Source organism: Crinia signifera, chromosome 12 (assembly GCF_055691185.1).
Source record: "Crinia signifera chromosome 12, ASM5569118v1, whole genome shotgun sequence".
Lineage (NCBI taxonomy): Eukaryota > Metazoa > Chordata > Amphibia > Anura > Myobatrachidae > Crinia > Crinia signifera.
Genome location: NC_139228.1, coordinates 51,262,605 through 51,288,190, shown reverse-complemented (window position 1 = coordinate 51,288,190; position 25,586 = coordinate 51,262,605). Strand labels below are relative to the sequence as shown.

The 25,586-nt window shown below is 49.1% G+C and overlaps 1 protein-coding gene across 2 annotated transcripts; it reads left to right on the top strand.

The window, feature by feature from the left end:
- The first annotated feature begins 1,163 nt into the window (after positions 1-1,163).
- ZC3H14 (zinc finger CCCH-type containing 14) lies at positions 1,164-25,501 on the top strand. 2 transcript variants are annotated; one of them, XM_083166517.1, is made up of 17 exons: positions 1,164-1,313; positions 2,849-2,891; positions 3,371-3,485; positions 3,660-3,700; positions 4,113-4,278; positions 5,429-5,861; positions 6,620-6,807; positions 14,932-15,032; positions 15,218-15,424; positions 16,034-16,105; positions 19,832-19,973; positions 21,628-21,830; positions 22,155-22,269; positions 23,259-23,395; positions 24,222-24,310; positions 24,394-24,500; positions 25,226-25,501. In XM_083166517.1, exons 1-17 carry the CDS (start codon positions 1,278-1,280, stop codon positions 25,230-25,232), a joined length of 2,202 nt encoding a protein of 733 aa, XP_083022643.1. In that variant the 5' UTR covers positions 1,164-1,277; the 3' UTR covers positions 25,233-25,501. The 2 variants fall into 2 exon arrangements, with proteins under 2 accessions (XP_083022643.1, XP_083022644.1); XM_083166518.1 differs by lacking the exon at positions 1,164-1,313 and adding an exon at positions 1,653-1,767.
- The last annotated feature ends 85 nt before the right edge of the window (positions 25,502-25,586 follow it).

The window sequence follows — 25,586 nt, the reverse complement described above, 5'->3', positions numbered from 1 at the left end:
TTGCTCCCAACCCTGGAAACTGGACAAAAACATATAGTCAAATTGTTTAACTAATGCAGTTTCAAATAAAGTACCTCGTCTGACCGATGGTACAGTTACAGCACCTCGTCTGACCGACGGAACAGCAGCAGCACCTTGTCTGACTGATGGTACAGCAGCAGCACCATGTCTGACTGATGGTACAGCAGCAGCACCTTGTCTGACTGATGGTACAGCAGCAGCACCTTGTCTGACCGATGGTACAGCTACAGCACCTCGTCTGACCGATGGTACAGCTACAGCACCTCGTCTGACCGATGGTACAGCTACAGCACCTCGTCTGACCGATGGAACAGCTACAGCACCTCGTCTGACCGATGGTACAGCTACAGCATCTCGTCTGACCGACGGTATAGTAACAGCACCTTGTCTGACCGATGGAACAGCTACAGCACCTTGTCTGACGGACGGTACAACTACAGCACCTCGTCTTACAGTTTTTGTCCAATTCCCGACAAATCGCATGGATTGCACATAACTCGCATGTGTCACCTAATAATATTTGAAGATATTATGTGCGGCATATAATATTTATCGCATGTACGATTGCATGTGCTTTTAATTTTATTCTAATTCCCAGGGCTGCGAGTTACCAGACACCTGGAGGAGGGGCTGCGTGGTGATTGACACCTGGGGGAAGAACTGCGATATGATTGACACATGGGGAGGGGCTGCGTGGTGATTGACACATGGGGAGGGGCTGCATGGTGATTGACACATGGGGAGGGGCTGCATGGTGATTGACACATGGGGAGGGGCTGCGTTGTGATTGACACATGGGGAGGGGCTGCGTTGTGATTGACACATGGGGAGGGGCTTGCGCAGTGGTTGACACATGGGAGACATACTTGCCTACCATGAGGGAGAAAATGCTCTGTTCCTGGACTTCCTTGGTATTGTATGATTGCCATCACCTGTGGTGAATCACCTTTCTTATCCAGTGCCTAGCGCCCCACAGGCGATGGCAATCATACATTACCAGGGAAGTCCAGGAACAGAACATTTTCTCCCTCATGGAGAGGGTCAGGTAGGCAAGTATGATGGGAGAGGGATTGCACGTGGGGAGGGGCTGCGAGGTGATTGACACCTGGGGGAGGGGCTGTGCGGTGGGGCAGACACTGGCTGCATTTGTTCTTCCGCGCCGCTGGTGTCGCTGTGCCGCCGCTGTGTCACCGGTGATCTTTATATCCGGGAGCTGAGGCCTGTGCTCCGCTCAGTCAGCTGTGATATTCTACAACATGGAGATCGGGACGGAGATCAGCCGCAAAATCCGAGTGTGTACCCGTAAACCACTGCACCCGGGTCACCGACTCAGTGCCCTCACCGCCCCTACACACGGGTCACTGGCTCAGTGCCCATACCCACCCTACAACCTGGTCACCGGCTCAGTGCCCTCACCCCCCTACACCCAGGTCACCGGCTTAGTGCCCTCCCCCCGTACACCCGGGTCACTGGCTCAGTGTCCGAATACCCCCCTCCCCCCCTTACACCCGTGTCACTGGCTCAGTGACCTCACCCCCCCCCCCCTTCCCCCCTGTATACTGGGGTCACCGGCTCAGTGCCCTCACCCCCCCCCCCCCCTTACACTGGGGTCACCGGCTCAGCCCCCTACACTGGGGTCACTGGCTCAGTGCCCTCAACCACCCTAAACCCTGGCATTGGCTCACTGTGGTTGTGCTTGGGGTAGAGGCTGTGTGGTAGGATTGCTGTGGTGTGTCAGACCTTAAGGTGTGCTTAGGAAGTAGAATAGGTGAAGTGTTATCTGAGCATATCCCCCTAAGACTGGGGTGGGGAACCTTTTTTGTGCCATGGGCCGTTTGTATGGGGAAAAAATCCTTCGGGGGCCATATGTAAAAATGTATTTTACAAATTGTCCTGCTGCAGCTGTCCCACTGCCGCTGAATAGGACTGACAGTCTCCGGCTGCTGTTGATTAATAGGAATCTCGTGAGAACTACCGACCTCTCGAGCATTCCTCTGTACTTGACGGCCAGAAAAGCCATCAGACGGGTGGGCGGGCCACTCAGACCGGCTACAGGGGCCGCATACGGCCCCCAGCTCTGAGGTTCCCCACCCCTGCCCTAAGATCTGCTCTGTGTTCATATCATTTATCTCAATCATGTTCTGGCTGTCATGAATGCAGTGCTGTACGTGCTACAGAATGGCACTATGCTCGTTGCTGTGAGAGAGAGTAATCTGTGCAGTGCTGATGATGTTCTGTGATGTCTACACGAGGAACACATTCTATTCTGTACTGTAAATCTATGGGAAACATAGTATAGCATCATGCAGCAGGTTCAGTATGGTTTCTTAACGGATGTTTTACCGTCAGTCAAAATACCGACATGGTCAATATACTAGCATTCATTATGCTGACATGTTTGACTGACATTGTCAAAGTACCGACACTGGTGTTTCTGTGGCTTTTTTTTTTTGTGTCAATGTCGGCAGGGACACAGTCTAAGTGTACCGCTGCGCTCGCCATGCTTCGGACACTATTATATTCTCCCTCCAGGTCCGCTGGGATGGTAAAGTCTGAAATTTGCTTAAAATTAAAATTGCTTGAAGTCATGGTGACATGTCGGTATTTTCACTGTCGGTCAATCGAACATGTCGGTATATTGACAGTGTCTGTATTTTGACTGTTGGTCAATAGGTGTGGATATAATGACCATCAGTAAATTGCCTGCTTCCCCATTCCGCATATTCCCTGGCCCATCAGTGTGTGGTTGTGTATGTCCTCTCTGCATTGGTGGTAATTCATGTTGTCTGGTTTCTGTCATAACCTCAGTTTGGTGTGTTCTTTGCAGACGGCCATCAAAGCGAAGCTGCAGGAGCTGGGGGCCTATGTAGGTATGTCTCCCTCTGTGTCAGCATGCCTCTGTACTGGAGGTCATTGGGAACCAGAGCTGTCTGCACCTATGGTGTCCTGTATGTTACAAAGGGGGGTTCTGATGGACAGAATCTTTATAATACACCTCACAGAACATGGTTGCTTTATATGAAGGAATGCTCATGTGAGTTGCCTGATGCTGACATTGGTACTGGAGATAATAAACACAAGTACTTATTATAACCTTTTATACATTGTACGTGATCCTGCCACATAGATAAAACATGAACATAGACCACCACAACGCCACATAATGACCACTATAATATTATAGAAATGGGGCAGTGCATGTAAAGATATAACACATGGATTCATATTCTAGTACAGCCTTTGAAGTGATCAAATCCAAAATATGCTGGTATTTTAAAAGTAAATGATTGGTACATTTCCGGCGGGAGCATTGGATTTACAGCAGGTGACAGTGTTTCTTCCAATACAGATGAGGAGCTGCCGGATTACATAATGGTTATGGTGGCAAATAAGAAGAGCCACAAGCAGATGACAGACGACCTGTCTCTCTTCCTGGGGAACAACACGTCAAGATTCACCACATGGTCAGTTGCTTTATTTTGCTTTGTTCTTGGATTAAGCAATGAGATAGCAGTGACCGTCTTGCCTTGTGCTGAGCCCTCTGACATTTAGTAACCATATAATCTACAGTTATAATATATTGCTAACATATTAGTCCAGCATTGTGTGATGACTGCTTGTGTTCTTTATCTCTGCAGGTTGCAGGGGGTGCTGGATAAGCTGCGCTCTGTCACTCCAGGTCTGTAATGTGCAAGAAGCATTTATTATTATTATTACCCTGTGATGTCATGTAACCCAGAGAAGGGGCTTGTACAACAGTGTCTGTCAGAAGGGAGTTTCACTGTACAAGAGAGAGCGCTGATGTCACCTAGGAGATGGGGAGATGCAGCCGATGTCACCTAGGATACATCAGCTGAATCTCCCCTTCTCCAGTGATGTCCATTAGTAGGGAGCTTGCACTGGATAAGGGAGAGTGCTGATGTCACCTAGGTGACGGGGAGATGCAGCTAATGAGAGTCCTGGGGTGTATTTGGCTCAATGCTGTACAGTCCTGAAGTGTATCTGGCCCTATTTTACCTTCATTCTGGTAGCCTTGCTGCAGTGTAATATGTGATATCTATTTTCAGTTATTTTCTTCTTTCTACATTCAGAATCCAACAGCCTGAAAGCATCTGAGGCAATTATCTTCAACAGTGCGATGCCACCACTGAAGAGTCTTCCCCAAGTCAGGGAGGATTCTGGGAGAGATGCCCAACCACTGCCACCTGAGAGAATGCATGGGCTGGCACCTAGCAGCTCCCGATCTTACGATGCCAGGTAATTATTCATTACCCTTTCTCTGGGATCGATCCTATTCACTCCGAAGGGTGGAAGTTGCTGTTCAGGTGCCGTTTTAATGCTGAAAATGGCACCCAAATTATCCCTTACTCACACACTTCGCAGGGCCAAATTTGCTGAAAATTGCTTGCACCCCTATGGAGGTGCGAGCACTTTTCAGCGATTCGGTCCACTGTAAAGTGCCCCCTGTGTCGTGATCACTGGCATTAGTGGGTGCTGTGAGGAGCCCTCACCCCTACATCTGCTCATTGTGACTTATGTACCCAATGGAGCGGTCACCATCCAGCCATGATCAGCCTCATTCTATCGCATCCACCAAGTAAGTTCAGGGCTGTGCACCGGCTCCCAGTCCAGCTACTTTTTTGCAGTCTTGTGAAGGGCGGGATTACACTCTGACGGTGTGGCGTTTACCTGCTCGCTGGGCTCCAAAAATTAGCAGAGCAATGATCAGGTCTGAATAAGGCCTGTTGTTCCTCCACTTCCATCTCGGAACCTCAATTTAGCTCTCCAGCAGTCTGTCCCTGCTGCTGGCTCTGGGCTGCACGGTAGATCTCGCACATGCTGAGAAGAGCCAGTTGGACAGGAGATTACGCTCTCCCCTCTTTGGCGGACAAGATTTTAATACATTGTGTCGATGTCCCTTCCTGCCTCGCCTCGTTAATGAGACAAAGAGCTGACATCACACCCTGCGTTTTCCTAGGCACTCCCTCTAAGCGGTCAGTTACCACCCCCAGACGCCGGCTTCCTGCCAATCACCTTGCATACGGCTAGTGAAGGAAATAAGTATCAGGATTTCTATGCTAGCAGGTGTCGCGCATGTATGCTACGGGTCGTACGCATTTGCAGTGTATCGATAATCGTCTGCTGTAGCGAATTCTCATTTCCGGGGAGCTCTATGTAAAAATTTAACTTGGATGAGTCAATGAGCCGATGAACAATATTGTTTAAATATTCTTGTTTCACCCATTACTATGGGAACATATAACTGAGGTTCTGTCCGATGGTGATCTGAACCCAGTGCTTACTGTTGCACCATTACTGGCTTACGGATGTTAAGTTAAGGACTTGGGAATGTTCTCTGGGATGGGAGTTTAATTAGGGAATCATTTCTCTCTCTCTTCATTTGCAGGGTGCCCAGTGACATGGGCTTAGCTGCCCGTCTGACTTCTGCTGTGAAGCCGCTCCGAGATTTCTCCCCGTCTGAGGCAGTCATTGACATCAAGCTGGACTTGGATGATCCTTTCGGTGATGATCTGAACTGTGGATCTGATAATCTGCTGTACTCTCGGAAGAGGCCCATCGCTTCCTCTAGTAACCGGACCCAGCGACCTGCCGCTCAGCTGTATAGACCTCCCGGAAGCAGCCAGAGCATTCAGCGCACCACAGCTGATGGCAGCAGCTTCCATAGATTATCCCAGAGCACTGCCACATCAGCCAAGCCAAACGGCTCACAGGCCAGCCGTGTGATTGGTGTCACTAAACTGTATAAGCGGCATGATGAAAGCCCTGCCAAGGACACTTACAGAGCGGCGCTGCCATCCACTGACCGATCGTTCCGAGAGGTGAGTGGTAATCTATAAGGTGTGCCCATATAAAAAGGAGACTGTAGCGACATTGCATCTAATCGCAGTTGATTAATGTGTCTGCTAATAGATTGCGCTGCATTTTTCCCAGTTGTGCATCTGTAGTGAACGGCTTTGCCTCAATTTCTTCATTCCTGGAAAGTTGTTTTGCGCGGTCGGATGCATGAAGAAATGAAGCAATTGAGGCAAAGCACATGCACAACTGGGAAAAACGCCACGCCATCTATCGGGATTAGATAATAATTGCCTACCTTCCGGGAATGGCCAGGAGGCTCCCGCAAATCAGGTTCCCCTCCCAAATCCCCCCCCCCCCGGGAATGTGGGCAAGTCTCCCCCCTTCCCTGCTGCATAAAATTCAGAATTTCAACTTTCGCGTCATGTTAGCCCCTCCCCCAATCCGCAGACCCACTTGCTGCTGGTGTCTATCACATGGGCAGGGTTGGAGACGTCAGACTTGCCCCGCCCCTTCTGACACGTAGCCTCATCCTGCCCCCCCTTTCACTCCTCTCCGGGATTCTCCCGGAGGGGAGTCAAGAAAAGTAGGCAAGTATGGATTAGATGCAGTGCCGCTACAGCACAAGTCTCCTTTTCATTAGGGCATGCTTGTACGCATGCCTTTACTCCATGTCCTGTAATATAATTAATGAGATGAGAGTTTCTCCTGCGGTTCTGGGACACGGGACACTCCGCTTGGGGCATAGTAGTAGTAGCTGAACTTTCTGCTTTGTATTTGCTAGGGGGAGAGTTCCAGGAAGCGGAAGATCCCTGTGGCCAGTTCAGTAGTGAAAGTGAAGAAAATTGTTGAGGACCAAGAGGAGGATGATGATGAGGAGGAGGAGGAAGAGGAGGAAGATGACGAAGATTATCTCTCCCGGGCGGCTGGTTTATCCAGTAGTGTGTCTGTGCCTTCCAGGCCTGAGCGAAGGTATTCCAAGGCTCAGATAGATTGGTAGTATGTACCCCGTTGCTCTGTGTAGGGCAGGACTGGGCTCTATCACAGTGGTGGGGAACCTGTAGTACGGCTCTATATTGGGGTGTGGGTGATGTGGCTGGGGTCATAGTACACTAGTATATACCCTGTGGCTCTGTGTAGGGCAGTACTGGGCTCTATCACAGTGGTGGGGAACCTGTAGTACGGTTGTATTTCTCTTTCGTCCAGTCCGGTGACGCAGCTAACCTTGGGATGTAGGAGGGTCCGCAGGAGCCAGGCACCTATTGCTGAAAGCTTTCCACTGGATGCAGGCTCCTCCCCTTCCGCATCCCTTCATGCTTCAGTTCGTTTTAGGTGCCCACAGGAGTGTGTGCTATGCTGATCGGCTGCTGCTACAGCCAGCTTTTTTCTGGATTAGATTAGCTAGGTTTTTCTTATTTTATTAACTTAGTGTGTTAGTGCAGGTTTTCCAGTGTGCTGCTTCTGACAGAAGCGCGGCACACTGAGAGCGCAGCAGAGGCTGACAGAAGCGCGTCCTGTCAGCGCTCTATGTGCAGAGGTGGGCTTTCTGCCCCCCCCCCCCCCCCCTGCACAGCACTTGCTTGGGCCCTGGGAGCATCTGGAACCGACTCCTTGATTAGAAGGGGATCGTGGGGGAAGGACCTCCCGTGATGGCGGGCGCCACCTTGGAAGGGTTTTTGGCAGACTAAAATCCCTGCAAGGGAAGTGAAGTCTGCTACAGGTGTCCAGAGTAGCTGGATGACTCCAAGTGATCCCGGCAAGAGGGGGTGAGGAGAAACTACTGTGGGAGTGGCTAAAGGGGGAAAAGGCGCCAATTCTGGCTTCCTACCCCGCTGAAGCAGGGACTTGGTCCCTTCCCACTCTGTGTGCGGGCGCCATTTTCTCTCCACAGCTGCGGAGCTGAAGCCTGGCTGAACTTTCTCAAACACAGAGTGCAGTTCTCCTGGAAGCGTGATCCCCGCTGATGCTGAGTCGTCTACAGCAAGCAAGACATATAAGTACACTGTATATACTGCCTTGTACTTTGACATTGTGCACCGTGGGTTTAACATGACTGACACAGGTGACTTTGCTGCTGCTGTGGGGAGGGGAGCGTGGGACATGTTATTAAACTGCAGTGTTGGCGGGGTTAATTTATCATGTGAACAGGTGGACCAAGGGGATCTGTGCCCAGCAATGTGCATGCCCAGGGGTCTGAGCAACCCCAACCAGCGTGGGCTGCGGCGTTGGGGAGGTCTATGAATGCCTTTGTAAGGGCTCTGAATAGGCAAAAGGATAACTTTATAAAGTCTCCTGGTCCTAGCTCTTCCTCCCAAACTTCTATGGGATCCATTGCTCCTGCGCAAGGGGACCCCTTATTACTGCAGGTCATACATGACACTGCGCAGGGGATACATAAAATGAATGCACTTATGGAAAAATTAGCAAAAACCCCTGAGAGCCCTTCCTCCTTGCGGCCTTCAGCTACACCTCCTCTGTTACCGGTAGATTCAGACGATTTATCTGGGGATTTTAGGGAAGAGGCTGATGCATCTGTCCCAGGGATTGAGTATTTAATCCTGTCTGTGAAACAGACTTTGGATTTGTCAGAGGAGGATAAAGGACAGGCTCAGTGTATTTTTAAAAGGATGCGCAGAGAATCTGTGACCTTTCCTTCGGATTCCGGTATGGTCTCCTTGTTGGGGGAAGCTTGGAAAGTACCTGATTAAAAAGGTGTCTATGTCCAAGAGATATGCAAATATGTATCCCATGACTGAGGAGCATGTAAAATTGTGGGAGAAAGTCCCGTTAGTAGATGCCCCAGTGGCTAGATTGTCAAAGGCTACTGCATTGCCAGTTCAGGGTGGTGCAGCCTTTAGAGATTCAGTGGATAAAAAGGTGGAAGGATGCCTTAAAGCAGTTTTTTGAGGGAGTGGGTTATACACTCTGCCCAATTATTGCCTCAGCTTGGGTAGCAAAAGCTATGATTAAATGGGCTGAGGCTTTGGGAGATCAGCTGCGGCCTGATTCTGAGGCGTTTATCCTGGCAGAGAAACTCAAATGTGCTGCAGAGTACATCACTGAGGCTGGGGAAGAAGGCGCCAAAATGGCATCAAAGGTTTCCACCATTTCTGTGTCTGCTAGGCGAGCCCTCTGGCTGAAGGCCTGGGATGCAGACAGCGAATCAAAGAAAGCCCTGGAAATCCTAAAGTTTAAAGGGGAATTGCTTTTTGGCTCTGAACTGGAGGCCATTATAAAACAGTACAAAGTGGGGAAAGTACTTTCCTGCCTACCACCGCAAAGGCTTCAGGCTCAAAATTTGGGCATTTAAGCCTGCTCTTCCTTTCGAGGGGGAGCGTCCAGTAAGGGACAGGCGGGGAGAGGTAGACTCCTGGCCGGTAGAGTGAAGGCTGCCAAATCCAGATTTGGGGCCTTCAGTAAGAAACAAGTGTCTAAAGGAGAGGATAAGTCTTCTGCATGACGGGGTACAGGCTCCCCGTTCTGGTCTCAGAGTGGGGGGTCGCCTCCTGCAGTATCGGGACATGTGGAATATTCCGACCTCAGATCCTTGGGTCCTTTATATTGTCACAAATGGTTATCCGATAAATCTCACCGGGAATCCTCCAATGAGATTTCTGCCAATTCCCGCACGGTCCTTTTGGGAGCGGCCTTGGCTCTCAGGGAAAAAGGGGTTGTTGTCCCGGTCCCTCAGGAGGAACACAAGAAGGGTTTTATTCAATGCTCCTTTTTGGTGCCCAAACCAGACTGGTCAGTCAGACCTATACTAAATTTGAAGTCTTTAAACCAGCACCTTTGGGTGGATCACTTCCGCATGTAGTCCCTCCGCTCAGTGCTTGGGGCATAGAGCCAGGGGAATTTTTAGCATCCGTAGACATTCATGATGCTTATCTACACATACCCATATGCAAAGAACATCAGTCTTTAGTTCACTTTGCGATAGGGGAGACTAATTTGCAGTTCCAGGCCCTACCCTTTGGTCTGGCGACAGCGCCAAGGGTATTCACAAAGGTGATGGCAGTTATGGCTGTGTCACTGAGACTAAGGAGGATTGTGATCATCCCCTACTTGGACTATCTGCTATTCAAAGCAAAGTCAGAAGACAAGTTGCTGGAACATCTTTCATTAGCAACACAGTTCTTACAGGACATGGGATGGGTGCTAAATCTGACCAAATCCCATTTGATTCCCTCTCAGAGATTGCAATTTCTGGGGGTAATCTTGGACACCCACTTACACCGGGTTTTCCTGCCGGAGTCCAAAGCAAAGGACATCCTTCGGCTAGTACTACTTTTGCTGCAGGCTCCAAGGCCTACAGTCTGGCAAGGGGTGAAACTCCTTGGCAAGATGGTGGCGACCTTCGAGACGCTTCAGTTTGCCAGATTCCGTTCCAGACCGTTTCAATGGAACATCCTTTCCTGTTGGGCAGGGAATGCGAAAAACATGAAACAGGAAAGATTACTTCTCTCTCAGGAGACAAAGGAGTCCTTACTCTGGTGGACGGACATAGAGACGTTGCAGCTGGGGCGGTCACACCTCTCTTGGGACTAGGTGGTGATAATGACCGACACCAGTTTCAGGGGTTGGGGGGTGGTTGCCCTTCACCATCGGTTGCAGGGTCTGTGGTCCATTCAGGAATCCAGACTTCAAATAAATATCCTGGAAGACACTCCAACAGGCCGAGGACTGTCTGAGGAGCCTTCCTATCAGAGTGCAGTCGGACAACACCGCAGCAGTGGCTTACCTGAATCATCAGGGCGGGACTCGCAGCAGGATGGCGATGCAGGAAGTCTCGCGGATCTTCTCCTGGGCAGAAATTAACATTCCGGTTCTGCCTGCTGTCGTCTTTCCGGGGATCCGGAATGTAGAGGCGGATTTCCTAAGCAGGGAGGATCTGCTGGAGGGGGAATTCTCATTACATCCGGAAGTATTTCGGGAGATTGTGAGTCACTGGGGGCTCCCAGGAGTGGATCTAATGGCATCCAGGAACAACTGTCAGGTTCGGAAATTATGTTCCAGGACCAGGGACCCAACCGCTTGGGCGGTGGATGCCATGACGGTTTTGTGGCATTTTTACCTGGTCTGCATTTTTCCTCCATTCCCAATGATACCGTGGGTATTGAGAAGAGTGAAGTCTCAACAAGTTCAGGCCATTCTGATTGCACCAGACTGGCCCAGGAGGTCGTGGTATTCGGACATTCTGAGGTTATCAGTGGAATCTTAGCATCTTCCTCTTCGGCGGGACCTCCTAAGACAAGGGCCTTTTCTGCACCTGGACCTAGCTCTGCTCAGTTTGACGGCCTCCTTACTGAAAAAGAAGGGTCTCTCTGATGCAGTTGTCCAGACTATGCTTAGGGCTCGTAAGCCAGTCTCGGCTGCTAATTATCACAGAGGGCCATATTCAATGAGAATATTGACGGCGTGCAGCGAATCTTCGCCACTGCCCGCCGTGTTCTGGAGCCTCGCTGTCCCCCCTATTCAACGTCGCAGGGGCTCGCTGCCCCTGACGACGAGTGTGAACCCCTGCGGCGAGTCTGAGGACGGTGGCAGGCAGGGAGATGGAAGTCTCCCTGCCTGCCCCAGAACATATGTGGGGGGGAGGTGGGCTCTCCGGGAGCCAGGCAGCACAGGCTGCCCCCCGGGAGAGCCAGCAGGGGACCGGGTATTCACTGCACCCGATCGTGCATATGTAAAGATTGGGTGCAGTGAATATATGAATATCTAATGAGCGGCTCTCGGCTCCCGGCCCCCTGCTGGCTGCTCCTGTGTAAAAAATAAATATATATATATATATATATATATATATATATATATATAATGTATGTGTGTGTGTGTATATATATATATATATATATATATATATATATATATATATATATATATATGTATATATGTGTGTGTATGTGTATATATATATATATATATATATGTGTGTATGTATAATTTTTTTTTTATTTTATTAAATATATATTCATGTGCTATAAGCACATGAATAAAAATAGCATGCCCCTTCTCAGAATAAAATTCCTGATTTTTTTGACACAAAATGTAAAACAACAACAACTTTATTTTAAAAGTTCACTTTCCACTTCACCATGAAAAGACGGCGATTTGCTACACGGCGACACACTGTGAAAATCACTTAGAAAGATGGCGAGAAGTGCACATTGAATAGGGTGATTCACTTTCTGACCCAAAAAATCACCTTCCAAAGCGAAAATAGCACAAATTTGCCGTGAAACAGGGCGAATTATCCTCATTGAATACTACCCAGAGTCTGGAAAATATACATCAGGTGGTGTGAGTGTCAAAAAGGGCACACCTCCAGGTTCAAGGTGTCTAGATTATTGGAGTTCCTGCAGGATGGTTTTTCATCCGTAGTGGGATTACAGTCTCTGAAAGTACAGCTTTTGGCTCTGTCCATCTTCTTCCAGAAGAAGATAGCCTTTTTACCTGAAGTCCAAACCTTCTTACAGGGTGTTACCAGGTTAAGACTCCATATAGGCAGCCGGTGGTGCCTTGAGATTTATCGTTGGTTCTGTCGGTGTTACAGAATTCTCCTTTTGAACCATTAAGGTCGGCCGACCCTATGTATGTTTCTTGGAAACTGATGTTTTTGTTAGCCATTGCTTCGGCTAGACGTGTTTCGGAGTTAGGAGCGTTGTCCTGTAAATCTCCACATTTAATTTTTCATGAAAATAGGGCTGTGCTTCGAACAGTGCCTAAGTTTTTGCCAAAAGTGGTTTCTTCCTTTCATTTAAACCAGGAGATTGTGCTCCCGGTGTTTTCTCCTCCAGAAGGGGCAAAAAATAGGGACAAATTAAGAAAGTTGGACGTAGAAATGACATCCGATCTGTTGTTGGTTCTGTATGATGTGCAAGAGAGGTTGGCCTGCGTCTAAGCAAACCATTGCCAGGTGGCTAAGGTCAGTGATTGCCTTTGCTTACACCAAGGTAGGTAGACCTGTTTCGTCTCGAATTAATGCACATACCACCAGGTCAGTTGCTTCCTCTTGAGCTGTGCGTCATGGAGCTACAGCAGAGCAGTTGTGCAAGGCTGCCACTTGGTCCTCTGTTCACACCTTTACAAAATGTTACAGGTTTCATGAGTTTGTGTCGGAGGACGCTTCATTTGGGCGGGCAGTGATGAGAACTGGCAGTCTGAGCGTACCCTCCCATAGTCCAGGTTCGTGAACGTCCCAAGGTGAAGCTGTGTCACTGGACTGGACGAAAGAGAAAAGGGGATTTTTGCAAGAACTTACCGTTCGTACCCCTTTCTCTGGGTCCAGTCCGGTGACACAGCGATCCCTCCCCTACGCTCAGTAAGTCATACCGTTCATGTGTATCATGTTATGGTTATATGATTGTGCGTATAAGATGTCGGGCATTGCACTGAGTTGTGTATCCTAGTGTGCTTTTTAAGTTGAACTGAAGCATGATGGGATGCGGAAGGGGAGGAGCCTGCATCCAGTGGAAAGCTTTCAGCAATAGGTGCCTGGCTCCTGCGGACCCTCCTACAGCCCAAGGTTAGCTGCGTCACCGGACTGGACTCAGAGAAAGGGGTTGGAATGGTAAGTTCTTACAAAAATTCCCTTATTGGGGTGTGGCTGATGTGGCCGGGGTTATAGTACAGTAGTATATACCCTACTCTGTGTAGGGCAGGACTGGGCTCTATCACAGTGGTGGGGAACCTGTAGTATGGCTGTATATTGGGGTGTGGGTGATGTGGCCGGGGTCATAGTACAGTAGTATATACCCTACTCTGTGTAGGGCAGGACTGGGCTCTATCACAGTGGTGGGGAACCTGTAGTATGGCTGTATATTGGGGGTGTGGATGATGTGGCCGGGGTTATAGTACAGTAGTATGTACCCCATGGCTCTTTGTAGGGCAGGACTGGGCTCTATCACGGTGGTGGGGAACCTGTAGTATGGCTGTATATTGGGGTGTGGGTGATGTGGTCGGGGTTATAGTACAGTAGTATGTACCCCGTGGCTCTGTGTAGGGCAGGACTGGGCTCTATCACAGTGGTGGGGAACCTGTAGTATGGCTGTATATTGGGGGTGTGGGTGATGTGGCCGGGGTTATAGTACAGTAGTATGTACCCCGTGGCTCTGTGTAGGGCAGGACTGGGCTCTATCACAGTGGTGGGGAACCTGTAGTATGGCTGTATATTGGGGGTGTGGATGATGTGGCCGGGGTTATAGTACATTAGTATATATCCTGTGGCTCTCTTGGGATACGTCATTTGGTCTACAGCATGATGGTCGACATGGGTCTAGGTCGACATGGGTCATTAGTTGGACAGGTCATTAGTTGGACAATGTATAGGTCGACAGTAAAAAGGTTGACATGGGGTTTTTCACAGTTTTTTGAGCCGACAAGCGGTATTTCATGCCCTACCATCCACTAGGGCGTAGTGGGAGAATAAAATAGTTTGGTGAGCGCAGCGAGGCACCGTACCGGACGCATTGCGAGCGGATGCGGTGCACTTGAAACTGTGTCCATGTCGACTGGGATAACATTCAGGTAAAGAAACAGTACTAATGACCTGTCGAACTAATGACCTTTCGACCTAGAACCATGTCGACCTAGACCCATGTCAACCTTTTCCCATGTCTCCCTAATGACTGTCGACAGTCATGCTGTAGACAAAATGATCCCAACCCGGCTCTGTGTAGGGCAGGACTGGGCTTTATCACAGTGGTGGGGAACCTGTAATTCGACCGTATATTGGGGGTGTGGGTGATGTGGCTGGGGTTATAGTACAGTAGTATATACCACTTGGCTCTATTACAGTGGTGGGGAGGCTTTGACAGTTGGTACCGATGTATCAGTTGGTGTGAGAGGCCTCGGCTAGTGGGCAGTTTGGGCAGGAGGTAAGTCCCACTTCTCTGTATGTCCCAGGTGTATTATCACCGCTGAGTCGGCAGGATCCTGTAAATGTCTGTACTCCTCTTACTGCTGTACCGCTATGGCAGGGCGCTGGGCCTGACCACTGTATAATAATGTGATTTCTCACCTACCCCTTTTAGGAACATTAATGCTTCTCTCTTCCAGTAGAAAAGATGGCTGATTGTATTTCCTTGTTGCTGTATGTAGGCCTACCCTTCCTCCCTCCAAGCAAGCCAACAAGAACCTTATTCTGAAAGCCATATCTGAGGCCCAGGAGTCCATCAACAAAACTACCAATTACTCGACAGGTAACTGACCTCACCACAAGGAAATAGGGTAATTAGATTGTAAGCTCTGTTGCACAAGTGACATGGTAAACATGTCGGGTACAATGCTGCAAAATTTGCTAATCTTCCTGCGATCATCCCAGATTCACTGTAACCGTTACCCTGGTGCCATGGGCGTTCGTTTATCCAATCTGTTTCCTTTCTAGCACCCCCAAAGCAGACTGTGCCTGTTGCTCCACGAACCCGTCATCTGCAGGAGGAGGAGGAGCTTATCCTGATGAAGAGCAGAGCGTCAATGTTCCATTACCAGGATGAGCCCGAGGAGCGCTCAGTGCCGGACACCAGGCAAGACACAGAGGAGGTGGTCCACCTGTCTGCCAGAGCTAGGCTAGGTTATACCGCTGCCCTCATAGGTAAGGTGTCACATGGTCAACCACACACACTAGTGCATTACATGGTCTTACAGGGGATATTACAGCTGCTGATGGGTACAGGCTTACCTAACACAGAGAGGATGCCCTCCCCCTATATGGCAGAGCTAGGCTAGGTTATACTGCTGCCCTCATAGGTAAGGTGTTGCACTGGCATCGCTCCATCAACTAACCCCTCCGCTCCATCCACACACACCCCAGTGCATGACAGTCTTACAGGGGATAGTACATCCTTCTAGAGCAGTGGTTCCCAACCCTAGTCCTCAAGTACCCCCAACAGTGCACGTTTTGCAGGTCTCCATACGGAATCAGTGAAATAATTAGCTCCACCTGTGGATCTTTTAAAATGTGCCTGAATAATCTGTGCACCGGCTGGGTGACCTGGAAAACGTGCACTGTTGGGGGTACTTGAGGACCAGGGTTGGGAACCACTGTTCTAGAGGATACGTTAGGTCTACAGAAAGGGTAACATGGCTTCTGATGGGTGTGGACTTAGAGAGCCTGCCAGAGTATGTATCTTATTGTTATAATATTATAGTGTGCAGGGATATACAGACGAAGTGTAACTATGTTGTAATGTTGTCTTATTAGAGCAGCAAAGACTAGATGTCCTGTCCAGACTACAGTCAGATCCCAGTGATACAGCCGAGACCTGGAAACCAGGTTTGTGACTTGTGTCCTGTTATTCACAGTAAATTCTCTTTCAATGGTTGTAAGCTAATGCATGATTTATAGCTGAGAATGAGCAGTTTCTCCGTGCTGGATGGAGCGGTCTGTGTACTGCACGGTAACATTACAGCCAACCATCCCAATCAGTAAATAGGCCGGATGACCAGCCAGAAACACCTGTCTGATCCAACCCACCATTGTACAGTTAACATTGTGGCATATTTATCAAAGCTTGGAGAGAGAGAAAGTACCAACCAGTCAGCTCCTAATTGCCATTTTTATTCTTTGGGACACGTCAGGGGCCACAGGCTTAACACTGGATATTGGAGTGGGAGAGAGCATTCCAACACCCAAGAGGTTAAACTTCTTCCTGCCTCCCAGGCAGAACAGGCTCCTCCCCATCTCCAGGCCAGGCAATTCAGTTTTTTTTGTGCTGGCAGGAGCCAACAATGCACCTTACAGATAGGCTGGCATAAGCAGCCTTGCTACTTAATTTTTATTTTTACACTGACTGGAGTCAGTGACAGTGCAGCAAAGCAGGGGGTCTTTTAGACACCAGCATGGCTGCACCATCACCAGGGCCCAGTGGCTGCAGCACCACGCATCGGTGGTGGCCGCAGCCATCCCCGGGCATTCGGTAGACCACAGCTGTGGCCATGCACCAGGACACCGATTACAAAGGTAACACACTCTCCTCTGGGAGCGCACATGATGGGACATATAGCTGCTGTGCAGCCCGGCGCTGGGGACTGCCGGGCTGCGCTAACAAGTAAACACAATTTTTTAGAATAGTAGATCAACCTTTTTGAGCTGACCTTCGCTTGTGGGATACAAGTGAAAATATGGTTTCACCTTACCATAGATCGATAAAATGCATACAGGAAGAAATATCACAGTATCCGTGAGCGCTGGTCACAATTTTTCTTAACTTTTCATATGTTTTTTTACCCAAAAGAGAAAGGGAAAAACAATAGTGTAACACAGTTTTGTACATATGTTGTCAGAGATAATTAATGGTGAAACTCGTACCCTTCTGTTATGTCTACTCTCAAAGTAGACAATATAGCCTCCTTGTGGGAGCGGTAACGTCACCGCGTGGACAATCCAATTCGTTGGCATTTTATAGCCATAAAAGAAAAAACTGAATACAGTGCAGTACAGTTTTTAATAATTAAAAAAAGATTATACAGTGGGAAATGACAAGGTGGACTCTCACCAAACGCTGTAGTCTAAAAATGTTTGCAGACAAGAAGGTAGTTCTTATACAGAAAGGGCGTCACCCGTGGGTCAAGTCGCACCAAGTCCTTCAGATATCCTCCAGCCGCCAATGCGTTTAAAAGCACAAGGCTTCTTTTTCAAGGCATCCCATGTCTCCCCCAGGGACAGTAGGCACAGTTTCCCGCCACTGATCCTTCCGGCCCACAGCACGTGCAGCAGGGACACTGAGAGCTCTACAGCAGTCACCCAGTGGTCCACTCCTTCACTGCCAGTCTTCCCTACGGTCAGGGAAAACTCTTCGAGTCCACTGGCAAACGGCGCCCAAGGTAGACACACATGTCGCTAACCTAGTGTGAATCTTTACGCCGCCCATCCCAACTGCGTTCCTCAAAGACCTAGCAGATCAGAAATGGGGAAACATTTACACTGCTGCAGGTGCGGTAGCTAGGCCTGTCCTAGCATCAGCCTGGGTGGCTAAGGCCATGGTGGAATGGGCAACTACTCTAGCGGCAGTTTGTTTGTGTCCTGAATGGAGACCCTTAAAACCCGGAGACTACATTGCATCACTGGACATCCAGGACACATACCTTCATATCCCCATCAGACCGGAACATCAACGGTTTCTGCGGTTTGCACTACAAGATCGTCATTTTCCATTTCAGGCTCTGCCTTTTGGCCTGTCTACCACCCCTAGGGTGTTTACAAAAGGCAGCAATCTTCGCAACCAGGGTTACCGGATACTTCCGTATCTGGACAACCTGTTGATTCTTGCACAATTTGCAGAAGTTCTCAGGGACCATCTGACCACAGTGGTGACGGTCCTAGAATGTCACGGCTGGATCATCAATTGGCCCAAGTCATCCATGATTTCCTTACAGTCTATGATCCATCTACCTACCAGAGGAGCGTCGCAGGACACTGCAGTCCCGAATCGGATGTCTCCTCTCCCTCAGATGGATGTCCATTTATTTTGTTTATAGGGTTCTGATGAGTGTCCATTCATGCCTGCTTGAGGGTCCTAGGCTCGATGGTATTGGCCTTCGACATGGTGGAGTATGCCCAATTCCACTCTAAAACGAGAGATCCTCACCAAGTGGTCGGGATCCTACACCAACATCTGGTCACAGGTGATAGCCTTATCACCGGTTGTGCATCGCTCCCTCTCCTGGTGGCTTCTAGACCAGAACCTCACAGCATGGATGCCAGCCTCCGTAACTTACCAAAGATCATTCCAGGGTCTTTGATCGAAAGTTGGGTTTCCTGATTGTTCCAATCTCCCGGGCCCTTTGCCTGGCAGAACCTCTGCTTGGAGGTCGCCCCGAACAGGTTCAGTCGGACAATGTAATGACGGTGGCTTATATCAACCACCAGGGCAGCTCTCGCAGTGAGGCTGCCATGGCGGAAACATCTCCCAATTTTTTTAATTGCCGGAGGCTAAGATCCCTGCTCTCTCAGCGATCTTTATCCTGGGAGTCCTCAATCGGGAAGCGGACTTCCTCAGCCGTCATACTCTAGATGCCGGCGAATGAGCCCTCCTGGAGGTGTTCCAGATGCTAGTACAACGTTGGAGCATTTATGTTCGCTGCACTAAAACTCTTCAGAATCAGGCTCTTTGTGCTCTATGGGTTTCAAATGTGAGGTTGGCCTGCTACTATGCAGACGATTGCCCACTGGATTCGCTCTGTCATCAGGCAGGCTTACTTGGACGCCTCCCTCCTGGTTCCTACGGGGGTCCGGGCTCATTCCACTAGGTCTGTGGGTGCACTTTTATGCATATGATACATTTGCCTCCCAGGACTCTGCTTTAGGCCAGAGTGTACTTGCTGCGGCATAGGCGCGTCCCCACCTATAGGTGGCTGGTTTAGGACATCCCAGCATTAGCCCTATGGCCCCTGATGTGTCCCAAAGATTAAAATTAGATTTATGTCTTACCTGTTATATCTTTCTTTGAAGACGTCAGGGGCCACAGGGATCCCTCCCTGCCGCGCCTGCTTTAGTTATGATAAACTTATTAGTTACTAGTTCCTCTGTTGAGTGACCTCACGTGTTCAGAATGTGTTTCTGTATGGTGTTTATCTTCCTTCGCTCTTGTCTCCTGTCTTGGCTTGTTAAAAAACTGAGTGGCCTGGCCTGGAGGCGGGGTAGAGGAGGGGAGCAGCCTGGGAGGCAGAAGAAGTTTAACCTCTTAGGTGCTGGAATGCTCCCACTCCACTACCCAGTGTTAAGCCTGTGGCCCCTGACGTCCTCGAAGAAAGAGATTTAACCGGTAAGACATCTTCTTTTCTAGCACTCTTATCTGGATACAAGCTTTGATACATCTCCGTCTTTGTGCTTTGGATGGAGACCACCTAATTGGGATGTCCCTCCTGTCAGTACACTCTGTGGCTAGGGGAGAGATCCACTGTTGTGTTGCAGTCTCTCTTTTAATGAACTGTTTATTTCTGTTGTGTTACCTGAAGGACAATTGTCAGTAAATGGCTTCATATTTATGTCTTGTGTCAGGTGAGGACTCTGAGACCCTGAAACCTGTGGACAGCCGATCGTTCATCCTGAAGAGGTCCAAACCCCCCAAGGATTCCTCACCCCAAACCGTCCTCCCAGCAACTGACAGCCTCCCCCAGCCAGGACGGCTGATACAGCCCAGGTAGTTTCCACACAATGCTGAGTAGTTCTAGTACAGGGAGAATGAGATCCATGTATCCATTGTATGAGAGATGAGCAATCCCACTACATCATGCTGGTGAGCTTGTGGCAGGTATAGGTGTACCAGCTGCTAGATGGATTCTGCTTCTCTATTACTGTCCATGGCCTCTTAGCTTTTACTAAACACTTGTATTGCTGCCTTCTGTATTGTATTTATCGGTACTTGTTTCCTAGAACGGCCACACCGATTTTGATCGGGTCAGAAAAATCGCTTCCATCGCATGCGACCAACGCGATGGACCCGATTTTTACATTGAATCAAATGTGAATAGGGTCCCTGGGACCCTATTTTACATTGTATTCAATGTAAAATTGTCCCCAGACCCCAATTTTAACCCCCCTGATGGCTCAAATGGCCCCATTGTGAACGGCACCCCACGATTGATGCCAACCCGAAGCGTGGCGAGCCCGCGAGGGGCGGCGGTACGCGTCCTCCGACCTTTTCATACCCCTACTATCCACGTCGGCGTGGAGTTGAGAATATAAAGTGTGGCGAGCGCAGCAAGCCACCGAGCCCGAAGCGTGGCGAGGGGACGCGCATTACTTCACAGGTATACGCGTCCCCTCGCGGGACTCGCTGCGCTCACCACGCTTCGGGCTCGCTGCACTTTATATTCTCAACTCCACGCCGACGTGGATAGTAGGGGTATGAAAAGGTCAGAGGACACGTACCGCCGCCCCTCGCGGGCTCGCTATGCTCGCCACGCTTCAGGTTGGCGTCAATCGTGGGGTGCCGCTCACAATGGGGGGGGGCATTAATTTATAGGCATGACGGGGGCATATACAATGAGAAATGGGCCATATTGGCCCATTTCCCATTGTTAGCTATGTAAAATGTGCTTAATCGCGTCCATCGCATCTTGTTCCTTTATAATGGCACAAGACCGACGCGATGAACGTGATTACAAAATATTTTAACATTGAACCCTATGGCAAAATTGGGTCCATCGCGTCGGTCGCGACGCGATTTTGCCTTTGCCGGCAAAGGAAATCGGGTCCATTGCGTTAATCGTGTACCTTAAGTTAAGGTACACGATTACTCCCGATTGTGGCCGTTCTAGGAAACAAGTACCTATTTATCATCTATAGGGAAAGTTCTAGTCCTAAAGATAAATCCGACAAGTCTCCAACCTACACAGACACAGGTTGTGTGCTCCCACTATTATAGGGAATATATAACCTGGGTGGATGTGTACACTTAGCATTGTATACACAGGCTATCCGCTGGTGTGACATAGAATAAAGATGTAATCAGTAGATTAGCAAAAACCAAAAGCTGTAGGCCCAGGCTCAGCCCAGATAATTCAGTAAGGCCTCACTAACACTTATTGGTTTGGGGTGTACACTGCGCTCGCTTAGAATGGCTGATGCTTTGGGCGCTGCTTAGCCTCAGGGGTACCCGCTTCCCCAACCCATCTTTATCTCACTAACACTTAGTACATTATCCCTTTGAGTGCCAGCAATGCTGTGAGAGATCCGCAAAATATCCGCTAACATTTTGTACTGTGTATTGTGTCCCTATGGAAGTTCTTTCTCTGCCCTGGAAATGGTTTGATTACAAATCTAGTCCGGTAACTTTATATTTCCTCCTCCAGAGAAAGTGTTACCTCCGAAAAGCCTGCAAGCCCCAAGTTTATAGTGACATTAGATGGGGTTCCCAGCCCCCCAGGATACATCGCTGACCATGAGCCGGAGGAAGAGCCAATGCCTTACACAGAGGAAGGAGAGACTTACACAGAATCCTATAATACTGTGGGCAGAGAGGAGCAGAACTACCCTAATCTGCATGAGACAAATGGTACATCTGATGGTCCTCACGATGTGCCTGTTGTGAGTGCCCTCCCCCCCACCAAGTTGATGTGCCCCACCCTTGCCATGCCTCCTACCTACCTACATCCAGGCAAATACCGCGCTTCCTGCTAGGCCTTAGTGCCCTTCCCCCCATTATGCTAACTTGCCTACCCCTTAAAGTAGTGGTCACTTCTGCCTAGCTAACGTGCAGGGATGTGCCGATGGTTCCACAGTCCCCTATTGGGGTCACGGCTGTGTGTGTGTGTGACATAACAATCCTGCAATGCATTGTACTGTGGGGCTATAACAAGTGATTTATTTCATTCACCAGCAACTGAATCTACTGATGAACCTAGAACCCCCAAGATTGCAGAACGCTGCAAGTACTGGCCAGCGTGTAAGAATGCAGAGCTCTGTGCCTATCACCACCCCACCACCCCATGCAAGTAAGTGCTGCTGCCCATCTCTCTGCCTGCTGGGTACTGTCATTGCTGCAGTGCTGGGGAGATGGAGCCTAGGGTCCAATCAGCACCATACCTGAGCCCTTTGACTGCTGCGGGTATAAATGCAGTGGTCACCATTTCCTCCCACACTCCAATATATACTGGTAGGTACAGTAATTGGCTCCCAACAAAATTATTCCTTGAGAGAGTGTATGTGCGTGTGAACGCGCTAGAGAATATAGAGCTGGGACAGGGTGACTGGCCATATATTCTCTGTGCAGCACTATGGAGTATGTGCGCGCTATATAAATAACTGGTAATAATATGTGTGCGACAGAATGACATGTTTGTAAGCCCCAGAGTCTCTGGTAATATAATGTGGGTGAGGGAATGACATGTTAGTAAGCCTGAGAGTTTCTGGTAATATGCGGGTGACGAAATAACATGTTAGTAAGCCCCAGAGCCTCTGGTAATGTGTGGGTGACATAATGACATGTTAGTAAGCCCGAGCATCTCTGGTAATTGGGGAAGTAGATGGTGTAATGGTTAGCATTACTGCTGCACAGCACTGAGATTATGGGTTCGGGTCCCACCATGGCCCTAACTGTTTGGAATTTGTATGGTATCCCCGTACTTGCGTGGGTTTCCTCCGGGTGCTCCTGTTTTCTCCCACATTACAAAAAATATACTGGTAGGTCAATTGGCTCCCAACAAAAATTAACCCTAGAATGTCTGTGTGCGTGTACATGTGGTAGGGAATATAGATTGTAAGCTCCACTGGGGCAGGGACTGATGTGAATGTTCAAACATTCTCTGTAAAGCGCTGCGGAATATGTGTGCGTTATATAAGAAACTGTTAATAAATAAATAAATATGGGGGTGATGGAATGACATGTTAGTAAGCCTAAGAGTCTCTGGTAACCGCTCCTATCCTACGTACATCAGACATTGTCACCTGAGTTACTGACCTGTTCCTCCTCTTCCTCCTCCAGGGCGTTCCCCAAGTGCCGATTTGCTGAGAAATGCTTTTTCATCCACCCAAACTGTAAATTTGATGCAAAGTGTGCGAAAGTGGACTGCCCGTACACCCACGCCAGCAGACGTACCCCGGCACTGCCGCAGAAGCCAGGTAGCCATGGTGATGTGTGCTCAGTGAGCAGGATCATTAGTGATGCCCTGTATTCAGCATTGTGGATTATATGTGATACAGCCTTAGTGACCCCCTCAGTAGCTGCTGGTTGCCTTTTTAGCTTTGTCTACTCTGGAGCTTACGGGGGTGTTATAGAAGATTAAGTGTCTAGGTAGACCGTCAGTAGGTCGACCGGGTCAAAAGGTCAACACAAATTTGTTTCTTTTTAAGTTCTATCTTGCATGTTTGGTAATATGTAACCACCATCAGCACCAGTCACCCTCGTGCGCTCCCTTTCCTTGCCACGTTTCTGGCACATTGGCTCAGTCCACTACTGCTGCACCCGCCACTGGTTACTATGCCCAGTGGTAGCCCACATAGAGGGTGCATCAGGCAAATGTTGGGAAAACATGAAAAAAATAAATTGACCTTCAGTACTTGTCGACCTATTGCAGGTCATTGATATTTTGTCAGTGTACGGACTGTCTATAGACACTGTAGATCGGTCTCCCAGACCAATGGAACATGCATTTTGCAATAGCTGGTTTGGGTGTGGAAAGGAGAGCTGTAGGTTGAAGGTTATTTTCCCCCAGAGCAGTTGCCAAGCAGCAGACCTGCACGGAGGGGTTCCAGGTATGATTTGAGCAGACTGAGCCTAGGGAATTATGGGATTGGAGCGAGAGCCTAGGGAATTATGGGATTGCACAACTATCTTCTGCACTGCAGTGGTGATGAGAAGAAAACTGTTCTATGTGGCGTTCTCGCGATACATTAGGCCACAAGGGTTTTATTGTCTGAATAACCGCAGCTGCCATTTTGTTCACAGCATTAGCGGCACAGAAATATCCTGTTACCCAGCACTGCCGTTACTTCCCAGCCTGCAGGAAGACAGACTGCCCATTCTTTCACCCCAAGGTAAGAGGTTCTAGTCCACATTCTCTGTGTAGTCGGTTTCTGCTGGGCCCAAATCATTGCTTCTGTCTGTTATTGGCCCCCAGCATTGCAGATTCAACTCCCAGTGCACGCGGCCAGACTGCGAGTTTTATCACCCTACAGTGGCTGTTCCTCCACGGCACGCACTAACGTGGACGCGGTCACAAGTGAGGTATGTCACTTCTCCTCTACCGAGGTTCAATACTAACAAATGGTCTGAGAGTGGTTTCTTTGTGAAACGTGCAGCTTTGCTGATGGGTGATATCGCCCTCTGCATATCTGTTCTTGATCTGCCTCTGATAACCTGTAGATCGACGATTAAGGTGATTCCTATTAGGGGCACATTGCTGGGGTTGGGGAAATTAAAACCTAAAGCACAAAATTTCAGGTTTGTTACACACAGCTGAGACCAAGAGGCTGCTTGGAAGGGATTAGCATTTCATATTGGTCGTGGGGGATTCAGTACTGAATCCCGGCGGTCGGGATCCCGGCGTTCAGAATCCCGATGCCGGAATCCCGACAGCCGAAATGCCGACAAGGGGGGGACGTGGATCGCCCCCCCTTGCGGGCTCGCTGCGCTCGCCACGCAGCGGGCCCGGTGCCTCGCTACGCTCGGCACACTAATTTATTCTCCCTCCAGGGGTGTTGTGGACACCCACAGAGGGAGAATATGTCGGTATTTCAGCGGTCGGGATTCTGAACGCAGGGATCCCGACCGCCGGGATATTAACTGCATCCCGTCGTGGGTGCTGGTACCCATTGAGCTCTTGCCACACCCACCTATGTGGACCTGGTGCAGACAACACTAAATGCATAGACGATAGAGATCAGGAGTGGGGGGGGGAGGTAGTAGTCTTACAATAGTAGAAGTCTAACAATCTCCTCCTGTTTTGGCAGCGACTGACGCTACACCGCCGACTGTCGGACATTTGGTCTTCACTGTATGAGTTACGAAGCCATCGAGAGTGTCCCACCAGCAGAGGCGCAAAGACCACGTCTCACCTTTATTTTATTGCTTTTCCGTTTTTAACTTATTGTGGCTTTCTATGCAACAGTAGGTTTTTGTTTTTTTGTAAATTTTATAAAAACATTTCATGTAGATGTTGAACTTTGGAGATGTTCCTCGTTGTGAGGAATTCTGCCTCTACTAAATACATTTTATTTTAAAATCTCCGTTATATTTTTTAATTCATTTGTGTTTAAACCCTGGTAACCTTATTGCCAGAGTCTGGTGTAAATAAGGGGTCATCCTGTGGTA

Excerpts from the sequence above, each read along its gene's own strand:
- ZC3H14 (XM_083166517.1), top strand. The coding sequence starts at position 1,278 with ATGGAGATCGGGACGGAGATCAGCCGCAAAATCCGA. Across the intron at positions 4,279-5,428 it reads TCCCGATCTTACGATGCCAG|GGTGCCCAGTGACATGGGCT; the intron begins GTAATTATTCAT and ends CTTCATTTGCAG. Across the intron at positions 16,106-19,831 it reads AGCCGAGACCTGGAAACCAG|GTGAGGACTCTGAGACCCTG; the intron begins GTTTGTGACTTG and ends GTCTTGTGTCAG.